Genomic DNA, 24,189 nt, shown 5'->3' with positions numbered 1-24,189 from the left:
AAAGGCCCATAATAACAATATTCATCAGGCCTCTCTTATTTGCTCAGCCGCTTGTTCTCTGATGCGGAGCAGGCTTCAGGGGCGGAGAGAGTGACGCAAAAAGGAGAGGCTGTTATATTTGCCTCCTGAAAGGAAAAGAAAAAAAATGCAGTCCTGTTGGGAGTTTATTAGATGCTGCAGGGAATTGTAAAAACAAGCAGGTGAAATACTACTGGGAGCGCAATGGACCTGTATGGGAAGGTAAGAGGAATAGTTTTGCTGAACAAGATGTAGAGGAAGAGCTGAGATTTTAGACTGAAAAGAGAGACTTAGAAAAAGGTTGTTTTAAAAAATATATATAATTTTTTTTTAGCGTTATATGCTGTGATTTCGCGTGATTAAGCAGCGTCTGTACGCCTTGTAGTCAGTCTCTGGCGATTATAAAAGGCAGCAAAGGTTTTTATTTCAGTAAATCATCCAGCTGCTGACAGCTGTAGCGCGCTGCATGCCGAGTAATGGAGTCAAATCCCTGGTCTGAATGCCATTCTCCGCCTGAACGCTGAAATCGTAAAAAAACTACAACTCCCTATGCTCCCTCGGTGGTGACGTCCGTGTTACGTTTGCGCCTTCTCGCTCGTGCTCATCGCCTCACGCGAGCCAGCTTCGTCAAGCTGAGGGGCGCGTGCCAGATCCGAAGTGGAGGGGACAGCTCCCAGGTGCTGAAACCGGTCGGCGCTCCAAAGAGAAGCAGAGAGAGAGAAGGGGGGAAGAGAAGCAGCGTCTGCGTTACATTCAAATATATAAATATAAAAAATATATATCCTGCAAAACAGAGACAGACTCAGATAGAACCGAGGCCTTCAAAAACAGGTTTGTTCGCACCATGTCCTTAAACGCGTTTCATATATCTTCTACTGTGGGAGAATTTTCATTAATAGACAAAATGACCTCCTGCCCAGAATTGCTAATCTAACATTGGCAAGCTCTTTGCTAAGCTTCCGTAAAAATTTCTTTTGCAGAACTGGCTTCATTTTTGTGCGGTGCGCGTAAAAAATGCCATCATTGCAAGGATATTTTCCAAGCGGTGTCCTTGCAAGAAAAATAAAAAAAATAAAAGAAAACACCGCCTCCGTGGTGTTTTTAATAAACGGAAGCGAGAAAAAGCACAATGCGGGATGTGAAGGATGGAGATCCGGCATTTTTTTTTTTTAAATTAACTGCATAGGCTTTAGCATGTAAGCTCAGTGGCTTTGACAAAACATTCACCTTGGACCAAAGATGACTGTGCTCTTGTCATCCAGCACTCTTGTCCTCTCGGGTTGGTGACTGCTGACAGCGTGCACGGAAATGCTCAGAGTAGATGCGCGTTGTTAAGGTGAAACATGCATTTCTATTTTAGCCTTTGTAGAAGAGTGAGCTGTAGCTGTTCCAACATGGATGTAGATTCAAGGTCTGCTTGAACATGCATGTATATATTGGAGGAAAACGTCCTAAAGGTAGTCTCAAAACATCACAGAGAAATGCTACAATTTAAATGGCTAAATATAATTTAAACTGAGATTATGTAAAATTGTCATGCAATATATGATGACTCCAATGTATGAAAATTATAAACATTATTTCATACAGTGTATAAAAGGTCTAATCTAAATTGTATCTAGAAGCTAATTTTTGCTCTGTAATTAATACCATTAATGGTAGCGGTCCTCTTATTTCATTAAAGAAATTGTTCTGAGGAAAAATGGCTCTACTCAGCTTTTTAAAATCCTGGTTATCTAATACTCATCAATACAACAGCTTGCTGTGTTGCTCATGCTGATTTGCCTGACACAGCCTTCTGTCACCTCTGATCTGTACCCTGTACAACAAGCTTGTACTGTACTCTGCATGCAGCATCTATCTATTTCTTGTGTGTTGTAGATAAACTTGAAGTGTTTTTGTAAAACGGGTCAGAATCAAGTGCAAAAAAACTAATTATCTGTTACTTTTGAGATGAGTGAATATCTTCTGTACGTCATGGCTCAGAAAAGGTTCACATTGATTCAAGGTGAAGCTCTAAACGCTTCACAAATGTCTCTTTTTGTTGTTGCAGATGGCTGCCACTCAGGATGTGAAAGGGAAGGGAGAGGGAGGGGACCAGAATTTTGACTACATGTTCAAGCTGCTGATCATTGGCAACAGCAGTGTGGGCAAAACGTCTTTCCTGTTCCGCTACGCCGATGATGCCTTCACTTCAGCCTTCGTCAGCACAGTGGGCATCGACTTCAAAGTGAAGACTGTGTACAAGAATGACAAGAGGATCAAGCTGCAAATCTGGGTATGAAATATTCACATTCAGGCATTAAACATTTAGAAGAAAGCCACAAAATGTTTCATTGCTGACCAAGCCCAATGAAAAAAATATAATATAGCTGTGAAAGTTGCTATTTCTGCTCATCCTGCAAGACTGGCCAACACAAGATCATAACATACTTGCTGTTAACTCTTGTAGATCCTGCATTCTGCCCATAAATCCTTCGCTTTATAAAACCAAACTCCTTTACCAAATATTTATTAATATAACCTGACAGTAGCAATTTATAGAAGAAAGAAAATGAATTTCTCGGCTACAAAGCAGCAAAGTTTCACAAACTACTGCTAGACCTTCCTTTCATGTTGCAGTTTGTTCCTTCTCTTGCCATTCATGAACCAACTTTCCCTTTAACTCAGTGAAATACTGAACATTTGGATGTTGAAACAGATATCTGTTTTCTGTCCTCTGAGGTCTCTTGGAGGACTGTCTGAGCTCTAAAGGGGAAAGAGCTCTTCAGAGATGCCCTATCCCCTCATTTCTCTTGTTCTCTCCATCTTTGTGTTCCTGCAGAGTGACTCCTGTCTGTAAAAGGCTGTCAGTCTATGTTCAAATGCCACTTTGTCCTGACCTCTGCCCATATCTTTCTACGTTGATCAATACATTTAAAGCACGTTGACAAGTTGGAACCGGATGGCCGTATGAGCCTGTCAGTGTTTTGTCTCTTAAGGCAGATCATGCTTACTTAGTGTACTCAGATACACAGAATCCTTGCATCTCTTGTTACAGAAATGATTAGTATTATGCTGTACATACTTTAGTGAATGTTCGAAAATGTATATGCTAAGTTAAAATTACTTCTTTAACCAATTTCAGCTTTGTAGGCACAAACACTTATACAAAAAGGGCAAATTAGTGTTTGAATTGTAGCATCTCAATTCAGAACAACAACAAAAACACTTCTAGTGCTTTGTTCCTCAGTCTTTAAAACATTTGGTGCATCAGGCTGTGTGCTTAATTAACTCAATAAAGCTTTAGGAAAGGTTTTGTGGCTTAACATTCAGATGCAAGTATGCCAACAGATGGAAGTCCCAACATTGCTGACAGGAGACTAGTAAGTGTTAGTTTGGCACACTGTGGAAAAGAACACAGAAGCGACACCTTCCACAGAATGTGTGGGAAACTGAAAAAAAAATGTCTGAGGCTGTTTAATTAGGAGTTCAGTTCAGTTGTGGCAACAGATAATACCTCTGAGATAGTTAGGAGAAATAAATGTCAGCGTCCCTCCCATTCTCTATTTATTTCACTTTGTTTCCTGTCAGTTTATCTTTTCTTTTTCCATGCTACACCAAATGCTGACGTTTCTCATCATAGTCACAGTAATTAGCCTTCCCTAGACATTTGGTGTTTGTCTATAACATTAAGAGACAATAAGAAGTGCTCAATCACCATGTGAAAACTGAGTTTGGACAGTCAAATGATGGGCTAATCGGGATAATGTGTTTTCATTATTAACAAGGACAAGCATATTCAGAAAGAAAAAGGATTGGCCTTGCATCCAGATAATTGGTCTGTCTTTTTTAATTGGACTAAAAGAGAGCTGAAACATACAGTAAGTGGCCTTTTAAGGTGATGGCTATTGGCTCATGTCATTGTGTTAGTTGCACCATTAATCTACTGAGAGATAAAAGCGTCAAAATGCATCACAGAGTTGCCCCTATTGTCACATTAGGCTGAGGAGAATGAAAAATAAAGTGTTGGCAATATCATCCCAGTGAAAAACAGAAACTCACTTCACCGAGTGAAGAAGAGTTCTTTCGGGTGTCAATTTCTGCTCGTTGCCTCTCCACTTGAAGTAGTCAGCTTCTTCCATTGATTTCTGGTGGGCTGCAGACTACAGGCAAAGCTTTTCAAGGCGCTCAAATTCTCTGGACATAAGCAGATTTTTTTCCTACCCCACTGTCCTTTTTAACTGAGAATAAGCAAACCGATTCACTGAAATAGCCTGGAAATGCAAAGGTCATTGTCAAACACTCCGCCAAGAATCAATAGGATACTAAAATGTCTAAGAGCTAGAATACTGAAAATAAACAAAACTGAGGTTACACTAGTAGTCAACTGACTGGAGCATGACTTTGTGTATTCACAGTGACACTGAAAAGAATCCCTGAAAGATATTCATCGTCCTCTTTTATGTTGTTCACAATGTCACTCCACAAAAGATGCTATTTATACAGCGCAGACGAGTTGCTGACATTAAAAACGCACACATGCTTTTATTTTTGTGGTATTGTAAACAGACAGAGGGTCCTAACGATAGTGTGTGTGGTGGTTCGACAGGCTGTGAGCTCTGTCTGTGTGGAGTGAAGGTCAGAGCTGTCCTCTGGCTAAAACAGACACTGTTGCAGCCATGTGCAGACCGACAGAAAGCAAGAATACTGTGGTAAATACAATCCAGTGCTGCCTGTTGGGCTTCTGTTTCACAAGAGCCAAGTGGAGCAGCCAGACGTCCTCTGTCATGATTCACAGAAGCCTGCAAACACACTTGTTGTGGGTGTAACAACAGCACAGTAAACATACAGTATAAACAGCAGGGACATGACTGGGATTTCTCATTATGTAACCTATAATACAAGTCTACTCCATTTTTTCTTATCTTCTTATGACCACAAAGCTTCATTTGTCTAAAACATTAGTGTTTTCTTTGACATCTTGTAGCAAAAGCTGCACTGGGCATTTGTTCTCAAGGTAATCTGTGTACAGTGTGCTCGTCTGCAATTGTTGTGTAATCACTTCCTTTGACTGAAGCAATTTGTTCATTCTCATCAAGACCAGAGAGCAGTTTCTATGTGTTTAAATCCTTTTACTTCTATTTTTGGTCCCTTTTCTAGGAAATACTCATCATAAACTGAGCTACTAATACTGCACAACTGAATTTTTTGACACAGCTGAGTGATTAATTTATTGAGGACAGGAAAGAATCAATCAGACCAGCCAAAACTGCATCACTGTTTTTGGCACTTTATCAATGCGAGGCTGGCGAGGCAATTAGCATAAAGATTATTTCCACATCATGAACACAATAAATGAAGTCATGAGCAAGAGTCAATGCAACACGCCAAACTGTGTTCTGTTTAAAGGAAGCACATCTCTTTGTAAGAATAAATAGCAGCATATTAATTATGATTGCTCATTTACCATGACGGGATTAGATACAGTGAAAGGACTTTGCAGGGTCATGGCAATGTTACTGAACCCGACAGTGTAAAGATCATTCAAGCTGCCTCAGAGCGATGCTAAATCATGTTGTCTGTGTGTAGGACACGGCAGGCCAGGAGCGCTACAGGACCATCACCACTGCTTACTATCGTGGGGCCATGGGCTTTATCCTCATGTACGACATCACCAATGAGGAGTCCTTCGGCGCTGTGCAGGACTGGTGAGTCATCCTGGCCCATTTCTGACAGATTTGAATGAAGATATCATCTCTAAACCCTTTGCATTCTGTCTCTGAATTATATTATGAGCATCAGAGCAACACACTAAAATGACTTCTTATTTTTCATCATACTGCAGTGAGATTACACAGTTTTTCCCTTTGAGATTTACAAGCTATTTATCTTTCCTATCTCTTTCTAATGGCAACAGCACATCTGTCTCCCTCGATAATTGAACAGACTTGTTATGTTGTGTATTCATGCATCTTTGTGAGGCTCAGGGATCAAGGGAAAACCTGTCAAGGTCATGGCTCTGGTCCATTCATGAGTCACACAAGTGTCTGCAGGCTGAACAGTAACTCTGAGCCAAGCCCAAATGTCTGTGATGTATGATGATGCATTCATGTCTAAAATGGGACTTGGATGGCTGCATTCAGTCAGCTGCAGAAACCAGGTTTCTAGGTTAGTGTTTTTGCACTAGAAACAACACATTCCCGTCAGCAAAATCAATACAGCACCACAGCTAGGATACTTCGGTGGCACACAGTGGAATTTCAGCTCTGCAGTCACAGAAAAAAGTGTGCTTTGATTTCCTTTTTGCTGCGCTTTCTCCTTACACCATGGCAGGTGCCTTGGTGAGCAACTTTCATTTTCTGCCTTATTTACACCCTGTTGTCTTGCAGTTTTCTCTCTCTGCCACTCTAAAGAGATCATGGGAGCACAAAATGTGCATTTTGTGAGGAAAAAAAGTTTTCTGAATCATTATAACAATATTCTCATGATGTTACTGTTGCATCAGCAGCAAGAAAATATATCAATGGTAGTATTTTTGCAGCTGACTTCACCTGCACACTGTGTTGCCTGTGCCCTTAGTAGCACTATGACAATCACTATTAAGGCCAGTGTCTACTCACCTCTTGTCACTTAGCCAGCAGCACTTGGCAGCTGCTTTAGGAAGCACCTGTCATGACTAAAGCAGTTGCATTTAGCCTAACAGAACACATATTTAAGGTCTGGTGTTCTTCAATTAGAAACAAAATATTTAAATCAACATCCAGCTGGAAGGCTGCACTTTATTATAAGCAGCAGTTGTGTTAAAATGCTGCACATTTTCAGCCCGATTTGTATTTAAATGAATTCCCTGTCACTGTAAGCAGGAGTGCCTTTCTTGTAAAAAGAGGTCGGAAGCAGACACACCTATTATTCTTTTAAGGTCTGTCTGACACTTTGATGGAGTGTTGCAGTCTGAGCACCGTCTGTGATGGGTATCTTAATTAACAGAGCCAAGTGTGTCACTGGGAGTCACAATTCTGGAGAGTTACCTGTGAGCTTACTTAGCAGACAGTGCACAAATCTGTCAACTACATACAAAGGAAGAGGTTTTTTTTAACACGCAACATAGCTGGAATCCTTCTTTTTTGCCTTTGCCACGGGCTTTAATTCTACTTTCTCTTTCCCTTGTTCCTTGTGACAAGGTTGCAGAAAAAAAGAGGTTGCCATGGTGATGGCTCCTTCCCCGGCTGTAGCTGAATTAAGCTTGTGACGTGCTCATTTCCTGCCTCTGTCACAGACAAAACAGGGAAATATTGTAGCACTGAAGGCAAATGTTGGACTTTAAAGAAATCAATGAAAATTAAACCTGCAAGCAGCAATGGATGGGTCCTCGCATCCTTGCTGGTTGGCAAATCCACGCATGTCCACCAGGTGGCATTGCGACCGAGAGTGTATTTGGGCCTATTGATGTCATCAGGACTGGACTCTGATCACACATGTAAAGTTTCAGGCAGATCGGAGCATGTATAGCTAGTTATAGAGCATTTCCTTCCATCCACCAGGTGACGCTATGACTTTGGCTGTATATCTGCATATGATCGTCTCATCTGCCCGTCACTGATTGACAGGTACAGGTACCTGAGGATGACAGTAAGGATCTGTTTTTATGAACGATTCTTTATATCATTATCATGTTTAATTTTTTGCACTAATGTAACTATGAAAATTTTTTTGCACAAATTTGATCTGGCTTCTCAACGTTTGCCCTGGATTGTACTTGTATATATTTATATACAATCCACTGTTGGTAACACCAAAGCAGGAGAACAAAATAACAAAGGAAATCTAACTAACACAAACTAAGCAACCAGAACTCTGCCCTAAAACCCAAAAGCTCAACCCAAACTACACTTGACTATAGGGAACTAACACAGCCGCTATGCTAACCTAGGGAGATTAGTATAACCTGCATCTGATGACACCAAGGCACCAGGACCTTGCTGCCTTTGGAGGGGGGAGGGGGCTGACAATAGATGATTTTCCTTGGCCCAGCAGAATCCACAGAGGACCAGGAGCAGACCAAGGAGCCAGAGCATTCAGGTAACCAAAAGCAAGAAGAGGCCAGCATAGCAGGACAAAGACAGGCCATCATCAAGTGACGCCTGACGATGGCTTTTATAGGACGCCAGGACCTGATTAGCTGGCCTCCACCTGCACATGATCTGCTGATGACAGATGTCACACACCTGGACTCCTCATCAGCACAGCACACACTTGCAAAGAGAGAGAGAGCAAGGCAGTGGGAGGAGAGAGCCCTGCCACAGCTCACTGCCTAAGCTGTGGCTGTAACAAAACATGTGACTTTGCATGTTTTAACACCTTATTTTGCAAAGAAATTAACACATTCTTGCCATCTGCAGATTGCACTTTAAATGTATGCAAAGTTTGATGCGTTTTGGGGTATGTTTAGGCCCCCAAAGTGGAGTTTGAAAAGACGGGAAAAGAGGGAAGAAGAAGAAAAAGAAACCGTAGGGTTTCAATAGGGTCCTTCGGCACTGTCGGTGCTCGGACCCTAATAACAGTGTTTAATAAAAATAACACAACAACAATATTAAGGCATTTTCTTTCTTTAATTCACCATCTTCAACTCCTGCATATGCAGCTTTATTAAATGTGATCCAAACACAAGAGATTTTCTGTCAAAGAAAATTATCAGCAGTTGAATTGGAAATGACCCACATCTGAACTGTTATAGCAAGTCAGAACTGGACTGAGAGGAGGAGTGCCAACGTCACACTGCTCTCTCTCTCTCTCCCTCTCTATGACTCGCTGTTTCTTTCTTTCTGTATTGCTGGCTCTTTCTGTCATGTTTTCAGCCCGTGGTGTGTTCACTGCCCTACTTTCAGTCAAACTGCAAAACCACAGGAGGGATTTGTTCCTTTCCCTAAATTCCTTCCCATATTGTGAGCAGCCTGCAGAGGTTGGAACAGTGCAAACCCCTCACTGATTCACAGTAAATGACATATAAATGCCAAAATGATGCTGTTGTCATGCGGAAACATTTGACATGGCTCACAATGCTTGTTATCTTTTTGAAGTGCTTACACAAAATATGTCAGTAAGTATTCTCAGTTAATATTGTTGTAAATGATGTTTCACATTGTTTTACATGTTTTACATTGGTTTATAGGACTACACTGCCACCATCCAAGAGCTGAGTTTACTGATGATTTTGAAGTTGAATGGGCAGACTTCGAATAATGAACTGCTAGTGCATCTTCTGTATAGTTAGCTACTATGTACATTTAGGTTCCCGGTATGTTAAAGCTAATAACTCGTGTAGCTAAAATATCTTGCAGGGTGTACATCAACCATCAAATATCTGCAAAATAACAAATAATAACCTACATTTGAGCATGAAGTGGATGCAAATTTTCACAACAGAGTGGCAGTTGACCCACTTTTCACTGCTGCCATCAGTGACTCAAACATTAAATGATGCCAAATGATCGAGATGTAGCCACTGTTCATGACCAGTCCACATGAGGAACATGCTTTACAACATGTCCTTCCTGGTTCCATCGTCTGTCCGTTTATGAAGGATACCAGCCAACAAAAAGTGGGACAAAACAGAGCAACAGTGGTACTTTGAATGTGATGCCTATTTTTGTGTGTGTCTGTGTTTGTTTCCGATTGCGTGCAGGTCAACCCAGATAAAGACCTACTCATGGGACAATGCTCAGGTGGTGCTGGCTGGGAATAAGTGTGATATGGAAGAAGAGAGAGTGGTCTCAGTGGATAGCGGCCGACTGCTGGCAGAACAGCTGGGTAGGTCTTAGAGCAGCATTCACCCCTCTATGGATTTCGAATTGGGTGACATCATCATTATATTGTTGCCCAAAAGACATAAATGTGATTGCCTTTATTCCTTTTACACCTGCTAATGTGTTTCTTTTGTGAATTTTAGAAGTAATACAAAGAGACAAGCTTTTATTTTGTAACTTTCAGCAGCAACAAAAACAGCAAAGTTTCTGATAAAAATCACAAAAAAGGGTTAGTCTGTCTCAAATCATCCGAAGCCTTCTGCATGAGCATCTCTAATTTGCTTGAAACCTTTTTTTCTATCATAACCTATTGATATTTAAAATGGTATATGAAATACTTACCAAGATTTTTATGTTGTTTTAATTTTGCCTGTTGACCTTTTTTCAGCAAATTTTTTTGTACATTGAATTTTGAGGCTGTGTTTGGGTGGATTGGCAGTATCTGAAGTTGTCATGCCTGCTCAATCAGCTATGAAAGTTTGATGAATATTGCTTTTTTTTAAAAAAATGTTTGTAAACACATTTTACATTAGAAAATATTCTGTATGTTTTGTTGTGTATTATTGTGACTTGCAACTACTATGGTTCGGAAAATATCACTCTGCATTATTGCTCGGTTTGAATGTGTTCAAAGATCGAAATTTTCTTGACAGATTCAGTTTTCTCCTGCTGTAACTCACCTGTCATTTCAGATTCAGAATTACTGGCAGAATGAGAAATAGCTGTGAAAATTTCTTTGATCTCTAATAGTTCCTGAGATATTTTCATTCAAGCATAGCCTCAAATTTCAGTGTGTGAAAAAACGTGCTGAAAGTGGATCTGTGGGCAATGATTTAACTAAACTAGAGTCAGAAAGTACGTTTCACAAATGTCTTGATCAATATCTATATCTTATGTTATAAAAACTTTAGGCTAATCAAAAATGGTTGAACAGACATTATTCTAAAAATCTGATGATTTGCGATGGAATAACCCTAAATAACATTTATCATGTGATCATTTGCTGGCCATTATCCGTCACTACATATTCTCACATTTCTTGATCTTCTTCCTCCCAAGGGTTTGAGTTCTTTGAGACAAGCGCCAAGGACAACATCAACGTGAAGCAGACCTTTGAACGTCTCGTTGACCTTATTTGCGACAAAATGTCCGAGAGCTTGGATACTGATCCGGCTGTGACCACGGGAGCCCCCACTGCCAAACTCACAGACAGTGCTCCGCCCCTCCAACAGCCCGGATGCAACTGTTAGTGACCAATGGCAGGAAGCGGACGGAGAGCAGTGCAGGTCCTGCAAGGTGGTACAGTGTGCAGAGTATTGTTCTCCCTCAGCATAATCACTCCTGCTAGCGCTGCTTTCTCTGGACTACAGTTCAAACCCTGTTTAGTAGTAGAATTACAGAATGCTGTCGTATTATCTCTCAACTTTATCACCTTATATCAAGAGCAAACAGACATGGCAGTTGTAAAAATGTGTAACATTACAGGATATCTAGAAAATACAGACACCATATTCTCATTCTTTGCCTAGTTAGTATGATTATAAACCAAGTATGTTTGGTAAGGCTGGAATTAGCTCATAGTCATACTGTACAGTTAATCCTTAAGACCTTTAAAATCTTTAAGACCTAGAATAATTACACAATGAGGGATAGAGTCAGTGAGTGCTTGAATAATTCTTTTATTTAGATTTTTTGTACAGTATGTATTTTCTTTTTATAGGTTTATTTTGTATCCTAAAGCTGCCAAATCAATGATTTCGTGCACTACAGGATGTAGCGGCTTTCTGTTGTGTGATGAGCGTGTGGCTGTTGTGCGACCGTTCAGTAAGTGACCGCGAGTTAGCACGAGTGTGAGTATTATGTCTGAGTAACAAATGATTGCAACTTTGCCATCTATAAATCATCTACCTTGGAAAAAAAGTGGCCTTTTAGCATCTCCAATACGGCCTCTGTAAGTCCCTCTGTCCTGCTTACTTCTGGAATGGATCAAGTATGTATAATGTTGATGTGAGTACTATTCCACAAATTTGCTGTCTGTAGACGTGTGATTTCTCTGATAAGTGTATCTGTAAATCTTAAAAGCAACTATTTCCTTGTGCTTAGCCTCTAAGATGACCCTTTATAGTTTGATCCAACGAGCATGCTGCCAAAAAGACAATACCATGTGCTGTTTCAATCTAAAGACAGGCCTTACTAAAACCTAGACATCTTCAACTCCATATGACAGCATTTCATGAAGTAAAAGTCTCACACTGTCAGTACAGTGTAAAATATACAACAGATTGTGTCAGCTCTGGCATGGAATAAACAGCCATAATAATAATTTTTTTAAAAAAAGTTTAATTTCTGAGTCAGCATGCTTAAATTTCACGTTTGTGGTGTAAAATTAAGTCCCTCCTAAATGACAAATTTCAGTAAATTCTTTAAAAGAACACCATAGACATACAGTAGTTAAAATGGGAAACTTCCTCTAGCAGGCATACGGTGTACTATAGTGTCTTAATGATAAGTCCATGTAGTATAAAAGTTGTAGCTTATTTTAAAATCCAGAAAATGTTCAATCCTGCAATTCACAGAAGAAAAAAAAATCGTGCCAAAACATTAGAGTTCTTTTAGCATTGTCAGTCGTTTGTTGCATAGTTGAATAAAAAGCTCCAAAAAAGTGCATGAAGTCAGTCCTGACGTATCTATGTCAATTTATATTATAAGACACTGTATATATCACTCTGTGTTACAGATATAGGTGCATTATCATGGCACTCGCTGTGAGATGCAATGGGCCAATAAGTGCAATATTTTATGAATTAAACCCTGTACATAGTTCCTGTCCTCGAGTACAATGACTCTATCTGCAGTATGTGAGTGATGGCTGGTCAAAATGGCTCTGAAACTGACACACAGTCTCTACAAAGGGAGTGTGTGCTTCACTCAGTAACTGCAGCCAGTGAATGTGTGATTTGATGTGTGTGTAAGAGTGTATGTGTGTGTGTACCTGCCATATTTAAGAGACAAATTACATAATATAGTGTATTGTTTGTGTATACCTTTTGTACAAATGTATTCACGTACTATATGCCGTTCCTGCTAATTGTTGGGTGTTGGTTGAACTTGTATTATCATGTCAAAATGCAGTGTTATTGTGTAAGATAGCCAGGGAGAAAACGTAGTCCATGCCATATGCCATACTGTTGTAATTCCAAGAAAAGGGATGCACATAATCTCGTTCAAAGACCCTGTGCATATGTGTGTACACATGGTCAGTGTGTGTGCATTTGTTTATGTGTGTGATATTATAATTTGATGCTAATAGCCATGAAATGAATTACTGTAATGATCTCAAGACAAGATTAATTTCATAGAGGAATAGTTAATGACGGCCAAACAGTCACTCTGGTCCAATCTCATTTTAGAGCAGTATGACTTTACATATAATTGAATTGAATATATTTATTTCTTGGAGTGCAAGCAAAGTAAGAAGTATGTTTTTGAGATTATAGGAAATAAATCGAATTCTATCAGTGGGTCTCTGTGTTCTCTGTCACTGTTCACTGACCGTGTGGAAGCATGAAGGAGGGATTCAGTGGCTTTAACGCAGAGCTGCCGTCTCCATGACGTTGCTCTGTTCAGTTGATGCTGCACAGACGCCTTGTTCCATTTCAAGACAATGTACACCACCTAGTGTTACGCTAGCACGCCTGCACCAAGATCGAAAATGTGGTGAGTGATGTATGAGCATTATCGTGATTCTACAAGATGTTGTGGGATATTTTTACCACACTCAGCTCCATAGTTAAATAATTTATTGTTTACTTCATTACATTTGTACAACTACAGTTTGTTGTTGCATATTAGGATGTTATTTTCAAGACCTTTGATTAAGTATTGTTGAAGATCAAATCATGCATAATTGTAGACATTTACTCAAGTAATGTTCTTCAGTGAGGTCTTATTAAATTTTTACTGAATATTGCAACATAATGCCACTTTCTACTTACATTCCATATTGTCAACTAGTTTATACTATATCACATTAATCTGTATTTATCTGTGTCTCAGTATTTACCTACATATTCTTTGCAAAAAAATCCATACATGTGTGATAAGTTCATAAATCATGTTGCATTGCTACATCTTGCTGCTATGCTTTTACTTAAGTAGTATTTGCAGGACTTTTTCTTATAATTTGGTGTGTTTACTTTGTGGTATCGCCACTTTTTCTGAGTTAAAAGGACAAGAAGACCGAGAACAAAATTCAGATGCACCAAATTTGTACTTTATGCTATCCCACTGAACATCTACTCTTATTGTGAAACCAACAAAATCTGGGCAATACAAGGACTGAATAAGCACCGCATCTTTGAATAATGCATGCTTATATGTGCGACACCTTTCAAGAGATAAAAGCTGTGTGACAATAAATGCCTATCACAGTTAGCAGGTTCAAGTAACAGTGAAAGACTGTCAACTGACTATTTTTGTGTTTTTGCCCATTTGCTGGAAGGTACTAAATATACTCACATACAGTACAAAAACTAGGTCTTTTCTAAAGGAACATTATTGAGAGACAAACTACAGTCACTAATTTAGTTCAGAGACATGACTTAAAACTACAAAGGAGTCTGAGGGGAATAACTAAATTTCCAAATATAGGAACTGCCTTCAGCGATATTTTTAAAATCTCCTCTCAGAACGTCATCACTTCTGTCAGTAAGATTTGGTGCACTCATCCACACTTGATTGAAAAACATTCTCTGACAAAATGAAAACATGACAGCAGCGAGTAGGCAGAATCAACCCATGCTTTTATTTAATCCATTGCATATAAAAACTTTTTTCATTCTTTTTATTTGTTTTTTACATAAAGTTGTATGATCTACAGTGCTATCCAATAGACTGCAATTAACAAGGAATCCATTAAAATAACATTTTAATTGTCCTGTGAAACGTCCAGACAAGTTGGCATTCTAAAGACATAACCCAAAAAATAATTGTCCTCAAGACCTATTTTTTTGTTTAAATTACAGTTTGTGTTTTCCTTTCATACCATAAAAAAATAGAACACATAATGAGAAAAGAACCCACTATTTCCATTGGTCCAGGGCTGTTTAGAATCTACAGTATGTGTGTCAAAACAAGAGTTCCTGTTTCAGGACAATGATGCAGTCATCCCAAAGCCCGCATCCCACCCTCCCCAACCCGCCCTTCACTACAGAGCTATACTAAACCCTTCTCCTGTCCAGGCAGAAAGATGTCAGTGGTTTTGAATATTGCAAGTAATGTGAGTGGAAATGTGGGCCGAGCATAGATAAGCAACACACTGTCAGTGTTTCAGCCATAATTAATGCAGCAGTGGCTGAACATGCAGATGTGTCTCAAAGCCTCTGTGCTTCGTAGGGCCATAGTCGAGCACCAACTACACACTCCTGTTGCGCCCCATTCAGTGTTTGTAGCTGCGATACAACCAGACGGATGCAGACGACACAACAGTAACTACACATGGCCTCAAGAAAGGCAAAGTTACTCCGTATCCTTTGCATCTGACCAGCTGACTCACATCTTTGAGTGTAGTGGCAGAGCGTAAAGAAAGTGCGAGTTGTTCAGACCAGGTCTACAGCAAATACGACTCTTGGACATCCGGCTATAGGCCACACATCACTCGTGCAGTAAATCTGTAACTTGTGGTTGACCTAAATCTCTACAAACCTCTGCACTGAAAACAAGTTTTCTACCCTGTGCCATATTTGTGATACAGCAAATTTGTGTCTGGCTGTGAAAGTTTAAAGGCAACTTTTTTTTTTTTTTTGGATTCTCAACAAGAGATCAGGCCAACCCAAGTCAAAAGATTCACCAATGCAGCAAAAGAGAACTAGAGAATTTTAAAAAAGGCTAAAGTAAATGATGTGTTGAATTTAAGGCACAGCCCATGGGCCAAGGAACAGTTTCTTTTTAAAAAACAATTTGGCTTTCCCCCTCTCTTCAGTGAGCTAGTTCTCAGATAAGCGACATGTCGATGGATCATTTTTACACCGAAGCTCAAGTGTAATAAACATTCTCTCAACAAGAGGTACATAATACAGCCACGCCATCACCAAAAGGGATGATAAGAATCAACCATTTACAGCAAACTGCATTATGATAGTAATAACATTATTAATTATATATTATATACAGCACAATAAATATATGTTTGTAAACAGCGATAAAACCAGAAAAATTTATTACAGGTAAGGGCATTGGGTGAGGATGAAAAAAATAAAATAAAATCTTGGCACAAAATGAAAGACTAAATAAAAAGTTTTAAAATGACAAATAATTAAAACAAGCACTCTTTAGAAAAGCAGTGTGCAGTACTTCAAGTGGGGATTTTTTTTTTTTTTTACAGTTGTGGATTTTTCTTGAATATTTTATGTACACAAGAGGGAGAAAGTATATTTAGGTAACTGGCAAGCCTGTATCTGTGGTCTATGCTACAGTGAAATATTTACTGTACCACCTTTATACTGCAAAAAAAGACTTAAATAGAAAAATATACCAATGAATAATAGCATCAGGTTTAAAGTGAGAAATGATAGAAACATGGAAAAAGGAAGAAACTCTTGGCCGAGGTGTAGCGCAACAATGTTCAAGCCTATGTGTGCATGAGCGAGTGTTTTGGCGAGTTTTAAAGTATTAAAGTGATGATATAAGAATATATCAGTGCATTAGAGTGTCTACCTAGAGGATAGTCTTATCTGATGACTATGCAACGGAGCTGATTGTCTTGTCAGAAACAAAGACAGTAACTGGATTTTATGGTGTGATGGCAAACTGAACAATTCTGATGGAAAATGAATTCATAAAACAGAAAATAAAATGGCTGAAGACAACAGCCTGGACAGCAGGTACGCAGCTGTTGTCGATGTGTAAATTCAAACAAAATGGGCAAAAAAAACAAAAAGCTTTCATAACATTGGTATAAAATCATTGTTGTAATTTGTAACACCACTACTATTTCTGTATACTTGGAGCAGTAATCAAGCTTCTAAAAAAGTGCGTTTTGTATCAACTACAAAGCATTGCATTGTCCCAGGATGTGTTCAAAAGAATTGCAGGCAACAATAATAAAATCGAAAGGCTTCATCCATGTCATGATGGATTCCAGTGAGAGGGAAGCATGAAGGTGTCTGCTTCCTTCTCACTGAAAACACTCAACAAAAACAATAGTTAACAGGAATAAAGTCCAAATTTCAACTCACAGGACTAACCAAATATGAGGATAGTGGCATGGGAATAGTAGTATACTCGTAAATGCTATAGGAGCAAGTGCAAACAGCTCAAAACACTCCTAATCCAGCTGTAAAGATACCCCTTCGAAACACTGTATATATGTGACACATTTCTCCCCATTGGTTTTCCAAAAGTTCTCACACCTTTTCTAACAAAAGAAAGCCTAGGTTTGCAAAAGTAAGTTCTAGAAAATATCTGAATCTTACATACAGTACGATACAAAAATTAAAGAGGTCTACGACAGCATCATGGCTGTTTAGATTTGAGCTTTGTATCAGTCAGGTTCAAGGAAGACTTCCAAGCCAGAAATGTGTCTCAAAAAGCTCCCCAGTGTGCTGCAGCTTTCGTCTCTGCGGCGTCCTATCGGGTTTTCAGCAGAACCTTCTGTGGAACATAACGTGCCTCCTAATTCGTAGTGGGGAGGTTATGACCTAACTGAGAGGAGATTCTCCTTGAACACACCGTTAACCACCTCTGTAGAGTATGGGCACTTAATAAAACACAGAAACACCGCCAAAACTTTCAAGCAAGGCTGAGACGAAGCAGAAACAAGGAAAAGTGTGATCTTACGTATCCTATGAACAGCACTGAGCAGACTGTGAACTGCTCGTCCACATCCTAAACTTAAGCTCATAAAGGGGGAGGTGTAAAAGTGAAATAAAGACACACCGCTTCAGTACAAATGGGAATGGAAAGGAGTTTTCCTGAGTGCAAAAAAACTTTGAAGTAGTACCGGTGGGCGTGTCTGAACAAAGCTGACAGGAGGAGTGGCCAAGGTGGAGAGCAGCACACGCTTTGGAACCATAAACATAGATGTATAAAAACACAGACAGATCTCACAAAACCCAAAAAATATTCTATAAATAATCATCTGTCATTACTAAGAAGAACAGTTAATCAGATGTTGTCCATAAACTGCTATGTGTCAGGGGATTTCTCTTTCTCCTCTTCTTCCTCCTCCTCTGCTACCTCTTCCTCCACTAGACACGGTTGTGAGCAGGGAGTCTCCCCCTCTTCTACAACCTCCTCCTCCTCCTCCTCCTCTTCGTCCTCCCCCACCTGTTCGTCCAAAGGAATCTCTGTCGATTCAGAGTCCTGCGTGCAGAGCGTTTTAGAGTCAGTACAGCTGTTTTCCTCCTCTTCCTCCTCCTCCTCCTCTTCTTCCTCCTCCTCTGGCTGGCTGCCGCTGTCTTTCTCTGTGTCCGATTCCCCGTCCTCCTCCAGGGTCAGCTCAAACTGAAACTTGTCCCCTCCTGGGGGTCGAGTGCCGTCCTCGGGCTCGTCCAATGCTGGAGAGGGACTTTGGGGGATGGTGCTTTGGTACCACTCTCTGTTGTCTTCCAGCGTGTCCAGGATGTCCTGGGCGTCCGGATGGACCAGGTCAGCCCACGTCTCCCACAAAGGGTGAACAATATAGTCTATGAATCCAACCTACATGAGGGCAAAAACAGGATGTTCAGGGTGTGTCTATGCGCAATGTACAGCACAACTGTCTGTCTGTGTGCGTTACCTGGCTCTTTTCTACTGAGGCGTTGTGTTTGTCACACATGGGGCTGATCTCCATGCCCCTCTCCCTTTCTCTGTCACCTTGGCTGAAAAACTCCTCCATGATCCGATCCGTCCACTGCCGGTAGAGCTGCAGGGGCTTGGTGGGGTTGCTCAGGTCTGCACAGTGCACCATGTTCTGGAGAACCTAAATACGACAAATACCAAGGTCTAAAACACAGGCCCCATGCAGCTTGTTCCACAGGAGAGTGTAGACTGACCCAGTAAATGATGCTATCACAATAAGAAGTGCAGAGAAATGCAGTTTATAGTACAGTCTAACCTGTATCCTGTCAGAGTAGTTGTCTAGCAGCAAGACACCAGAACTGGTGACCTTCTTGGTCTCTACCATTGTTTTCAGATCAGCCAATAGATTCATGTGCTTGGACATGTCTGTTGCTAGCACCTTGCAATGGAAATAAGAAAGAAAACAGTGAATTTGTGTCAGTGTAATGTAGCCAACACAAAGCATTCCACTTAAACTTTGCAGAAGACATGTTCAGATTTGCACTTACAATGTCAATGACCATCTTTCGCAGTGATTGTCTTTGTTTTTTGGTCAAGTTTTGGAAGATGTCACAGTTCTCCTCTTGTAGGAGCTTGAAACCAACTGCTAGATGGTGGTTCTCCAACACTGACGAGTCATTGTACATTAATGCTAGCTCTGAATCTGCAGGGGAGACACAGTTGATCATTTTAGTTTGGGTCAAAAATACACCATGACAAATCCCCTCAAAAAACATGAAAGCTAACAATACACATGCAAAAAGGGAATAAAGTGTTAATTAGACCTTGTAGTGTTTGTTCACATTTAATATGTGTTGCTGTACATGTATCAGCGTGCATTTCATCCTCAGTGGGAAGCAGAAGAAAGCAGCAATTCGTTTTCCACTGAGAGGTTTCTCACTGTGGGTCATTTGAATGTCCTCTGGCAATATTTAGATTTTCCATTAAGATGCATTAGTGTTGGCCACAGTGGGACAGTGCAGCAGAGAGGAAGGGGATCCTGCTCTGTTGCTCTTCGTCTGACAGAAGATCAGCCTGGTGGCTCCTATCGAAGATGACTCACGCTGCCTTTACTGCAGGGATTCCCCTTTTGGGCCTATGGGAAGCACTACACATTTTGTGTGTTAAGTGTATGAGTCTGTGCAGTGTCTTTTCTGTCCATATGCGATATTAGTAGCACTCTTATGCCACATTCACATTTGTAATAGTTTGAAAATGGCTATAAAAGGATACCCAGTGGATATCAACTCCATTTGTTTGTGTTTTCCTCTCAACTGCCAAATTAAGGTGATATTTGTGGCACCTCCAGCCATTAGTGAGTGACTCAGTTGAAGAGATAACAGGGGTTTAGTCTCTTGCTCGAGGACACAGTTACTAAAACAACACCATGAACCGTGTAAGCTGGCTAAAAGCTCAGTTCACCTACTTTCGCCACGACCTTTGGTGGTACTGAGTCACGCTTTTGTTTTTTAAATGTTTTGAGAGATCTTGAACATTGTAATTTCTGCCTTCACTTTGGAATTCTGCTGAGTTGTTGCTACAGCAATACGACATATATTTTACAAATAATAATATAGAAAATTTAGAGAAAGCTAAATTTTGTACCATCGTAACAGTAATGGCATAGAGGCAGAAAATGCAATGATAAATAATTCACAAACAAAACTGTCAGCAGCTGCTCCCGTTGCCACTCAATATAAATTAGAAAATATAATTTATTTTCTATTTTTGTAGTTTAGGTGGCACAACAACTGTTCTCACCATATACAACCTTAACCAGTCTTTAGGAGAGGGCTCTCTGGAACGATTTTATTTTACATGGAAAGGGCAGCATTGAGGACAATATTGATCACCTGTTTGAATCACGCGTCAAAGCCCTCACACGCGACTGAAAAAGCACGCTAGTGAAGATGTGCCTGCCTGATGATGTCCATCTCTTTTAGCATGTGTGATCTGTATGCAAGCCAAGTATGCATCTGTATTTGGCTTATGCATGAAATGTGGTTTATATGAGAAAAAAATGTATTGTAATGCAAAATGCCTGTTAGGTGTATGTGTGCATATTTCCACCTGGATATCAGCCTATGAGTGCACATTTGAGTCTGCGAATATGCACTAATGAACGACACTGCTGAGCCACTGACATAGCTGTTTAGACGCTGCTGTTTTTAGACTCACTGGTGTTGATGAGGAACTGGTTCGAGACTCCAGGATGGTCCACGTCGTGAATTGCACTGGCAAAGATGGCAGCTAGGATCTCAAGGTCCGTGAACACGGCCTGCAAGAAAGAACCAAGGACAGATTGGAGGAGGGCAGACATGGATGAGACAACCAACGAGTCCGACAAAAACATCCTCTCAAGTAAGAGCCATTGATTGGACTTTAAGCAGGAGTTTGATTGAAGTTGATTGTTGATGCGTGGGCTGTGTGTTTGCGAGTGTGTGTTTAAGTCGATGCAGATGTGTTCCATTGCTTTTGTGTAGGCGCACGTGTGCACACGCGACTCACCTCGAGGGCAGGGGTGGATAGCAGCACGTGAGTTGACTGGGTGACGTCAGCAGCATGGATGTTGTTATGGTAGGCCACATCGCCATGATAATGGTCTTCTAAGGTCATCAGGTATGTTATAAAGGTGTCAAGTGGAATTTTAAAAGTTTTCAACAAATCTCTCTCCTACAAATCAGAAATTACAAGAAGAGGTTTTACAGTCAGGACAGTTTTGGGATTCAACAAGCGTTTACTTTGGAGTGAAAGAGCAAGACAGACACAGGAAGTGACCATATTTACCTGGAATATCGTGTACATCATGACTGTCAGTGGCCGATTCCCAGAGAACTCTGAGATTTTAAAAACATTAAGGCCCCATTTATTCACATGCTCCAATTCCTAAAAAAAAGACAGAAACATGATCAATAACAAATTCATTATTCACCAAGGTACATGAGGTGTGCACTTTATTTATGTGACTGTGTAACTTATTGAGGTTGTACGAACCTTAGCGAGTTCATCCTCAGTCTCGGTCTTGACTCCGAATCGAGGGATATTGGAGTTTGTGAGGCTGGAGGAGTGTTGCAGCTTTTTCACCCCGCTGATCTGAGACATGGGCTTGTTCTTCTTCTCCTTCTCCTTCTGCGTCTGAGGGGATGGCATCTCCACTTCATGTTGCTTGTCTGGAGAACAGATGGAGAGTGAACATAAAAATCCTCACTGTTCAGGCGGGAGTGAGATAAAAAAAAAAAAAATACAACAACAAAAAAAAACTAAACCAGTGAGTCCATCTTCTTGTGTCATCACTCACCCAGGAAGGTGCTGGAGATGAACTCAGACACCTGGTTCCCGGAGCGGCTCATCTCCGATAGGTGAGTCAGCTCCCTATTCAACATCCTCTTGAACTGGAAGAGAAGGGCAAACACAGATGATGGGTTTAACGGTGTGTAGTGTAGGGCAGAAGAATAAAAACGACTTGTTTTTACAGCTGGTATTTAGAGGCACCAAATGCATATTTCAATATATGATATTCAAGTGAAGGAAAGAAGCTGAAAAAACTGCTCAAGAGCCAGAAAAACTCCACCAGTTTGGCTACATTTGTTCTCTAAGCATTTCTGAGGCACCTACAGTGTGAGCTCAGTAACAAAACCTAAAGCATAAAGAAATTTAATGATATTGATAAATGATATTGATATTTCCATATCACATCACAGAAGCTGTTCCCAGAATGTCACCTTTTCGTAAATCACACAAGTAAACACACACACACGCACAAGGTCAGAGTGTTACTGGCATGGCCAAAAGTAATAAGTAACCCAATTTCCAAGTTTCCTGCAATTTCAGTTCCATTCTCACCCTGTCAGTCTGTCTCTATCTCTGCCTCTCTTTTTCTTCATCCGCCCTTCCCTCTGCTGTACCTAATTGAAGTGGCAGACCCAAATTTAGCTCCAGCTTTTCATCTAAAAATCAAAGTGATTGTCGTGTCAGGGGAGTATGATTGAAATTGGGGATTCTCCACAGTGGTCACAAAAAAGTTACAAAACCAAGTAGGAAAGAAAACCTAGTCTAATGATACTGGCTTTGGCCCCAATGCATAACGGATAAATATTAATTTATAATGCCAATCAACATTGATCACTTGAAGCAAATCAGAACAAAAGGGCAAAGTGCTTACTCGCACAATTGAAGGCAATTGAAGAACACCCACGAGCAATCAATGGGTGGCTTTTTAAAAAGCAGACAAAAGGCTAAGAGCCATCTGTAGCGGACTTTTGTTAGGTGATAAGAGCCAGTAGGGAAGAAAAACTATAAATACACATCAGGTAGAGCTTTTAATAGGAATGATAATTATGAAAAAAAAGGTCACAAGATAAAGTCATTGGGAAAAAAATGAAACGTTTTTTGTATTTTGTATGCAACTAAAGAAAAAAAAAAGAAACTCAGTATGTCAGAAAATACAGAGCTAACCTAAAAAAGAGATCTCAAAGCATTATTGTTTTATTCCATCTATTAGGAATGACTGAAAATTATGATGAAATATTTCTAATTTACAGGTAGAGTGAAAATGTCTATTTTTAATCCAAAATCACTCGAAATGTGACATTATGTGTTATGTATGTATGTTTTTGTGTGCATTACGTCCAGTCATGTCCATTCCTGTCTAACCAAGGTGCAAGCACCATCTTTTCTCATCACAAACGCATCAGAATGGATAATGGATCCAGAAATGTCGCACCTATGAAGCATTGTTTCACCGCCGGGATGTTGGCGAGGAGCTATATTTAGTGCTTTCTCTTTGTGTCCATAAAATCCTGCATCCCAATCTGTCTCAAGGATAAACCAAAGTGGCAAAAAACCCCACTTCAGCAATGGCATTACAGGAGGTGTGGAATACATGAATATTTAGTTAAGACACACTAATATTTGAACACATCTTACCTTGATATATCCCCACGACACAGAGAGCAGATAATTTGCTTCAGGCATTTTGACAAATGGACAAAACAGATCCAGGAACAGAAAAGCACAGTTTTATAGCTCGGTATACTGTTCAGTTAATGAAAGCAGGAGTCGGCTAGCACAACAAAAGCAGTCCGTGGTTCTCGTCAATAAAACACTTCAACCCGCTGAGCCTCCAGAGCTTGGTTATAGGGAAAATCAGCTGTACAGAATCCACAAACGAAGCCTCATGCTTCTGTCTAGAGATTATCCACATTATTGAGCTGATGTCCCGGAAAGCAGAGAGGAAAAGCAGATTCTGGGAGAGAAGCGACCGGAACGTGGTTCCCCAAAGATCCGTTGAGAACATATTGTGACCACACACACACACACAGTCAGATGCGTTGCTGAGGCTGTGAATAATTGATGATGGTGCGGATGCTTGGTTTATGCCAAAGCACCAGGACAGCAAAAATTTTTCAGGACTGACTGCCCGACTGCCTGCCTGCTTCATCTATGACACAAGCTCCCATGTGAAGAGGGCAGGTTGCTTCTCTCGTAGTGTCACGCAACGGCAGCAAATCGGGGCCCGCATCTGAAAGGAGTGTGAGCTCATCATCACCTCTGATTGGTTGGATTGGAA

The 24,189-nt window shown here is 40.4% G+C and overlaps 2 protein-coding genes across 8 annotated transcripts in view; one reads left to right on the top strand and one right to left on the bottom strand.

Annotated features, from left to right (window-relative positions):
- The first annotated feature begins 105 nt into the window (after positions 1-105).
- Positions 106-13,321, top strand: rab3c (RAB3C, member RAS oncogene family). Of its 2 annotated transcripts, none has more exons than XM_022218169.2 (5): positions 106-240; positions 2,072-2,296; positions 5,590-5,708; positions 9,683-9,807; positions 10,863-13,321. In XM_022218169.2, the coding sequence occupies exons 1-5, from the start codon at positions 223-225 to the stop codon at positions 11,051-11,053; spliced, it is 678 nt and encodes a 225-aa protein (XP_022073861.1). In that variant the 5' UTR covers positions 106-222; the 3' UTR covers positions 11,054-13,321. The 2 variants fall into 2 exon arrangements, with proteins under 2 accessions (XP_022073861.1, XP_022073862.1); XM_022218170.2 differs by lacking the exon at positions 106-240 and adding an exon at positions 622-849.
- Positions 13,322-14,584: 1,263 nt separating this feature from the next.
- pde4d (phosphodiesterase 4D, cAMP-specific) overlaps positions 14,585-24,189 on the bottom strand; it is a 175,946-nt gene continuing 166,341 nt past the window's right edge. For 5 of the 6 annotated variants that reach the window (XM_051950510.1, XM_051950509.1, XM_051950511.1 and 2 more), the window contains 9 exons: positions 21,919-22,012; positions 21,615-21,790; positions 21,408-21,506; positions 21,129-21,293; positions 20,799-20,898; positions 19,130-19,284; positions 18,898-19,020; positions 18,580-18,762; positions 14,585-18,500 (listed from right to left, as the gene is read on the bottom strand). In XM_051950510.1, the coding sequence (XP_051806470.1) occupies positions 17,988-18,500; positions 18,580-18,762; positions 18,898-19,020; positions 19,130-19,284; positions 20,799-20,898; positions 21,129-21,293; positions 21,408-21,506; positions 21,615-21,790; positions 21,919-22,012 (1,608 nt within the window). In that variant the 3' untranslated portion in view covers positions 14,585-17,987. Of the gene's footprint in view, positions 18,501-18,579; positions 18,763-18,897; positions 19,021-19,129; positions 19,285-20,798; positions 20,899-21,128; positions 21,294-21,407; positions 21,507-21,614; positions 21,791-21,918; positions 22,013-23,546; positions 24,083-24,189 lie in introns of those variants that run through there. The other variant, XM_051950514.1, reaches the window with a different exon arrangement.

The sequence above is a fragment of the Acanthochromis polyacanthus genome, chromosome 7, assembly GCF_021347895.1.
Source record: "Acanthochromis polyacanthus isolate Apoly-LR-REF ecotype Palm Island chromosome 7, KAUST_Apoly_ChrSc, whole genome shotgun sequence".
Taxonomy (NCBI): Eukaryota; Metazoa; Chordata; class Actinopteri; family Pomacentridae; genus Acanthochromis; species Acanthochromis polyacanthus.
Note: the sequence above shows the minus strand (reverse complement) of the source record. Positions and strands in the feature narration are given on the sequence as shown.

What these genes read in the sequence shown, in the direction of transcription:
- rab3c (XM_022218169.2), top strand. An exon ending in TTCGGCGCTGTGCAGGACTG is followed by an intron (nt 5,709 to 9,682) that starts GTGAGTCATCCT and finishes GATTGCGTGCAG; the next exon opens with GTCAACCCAGATAAAGACCT. An exon ending in ACTGCTGGCAGAACAGCTGG is followed by an intron (nt 9,808 to 10,862) that starts GTAGGTCTTAGA and finishes CTTCCTCCCAAG; the next exon opens with GGTTTGAGTTCTTTGAGACA.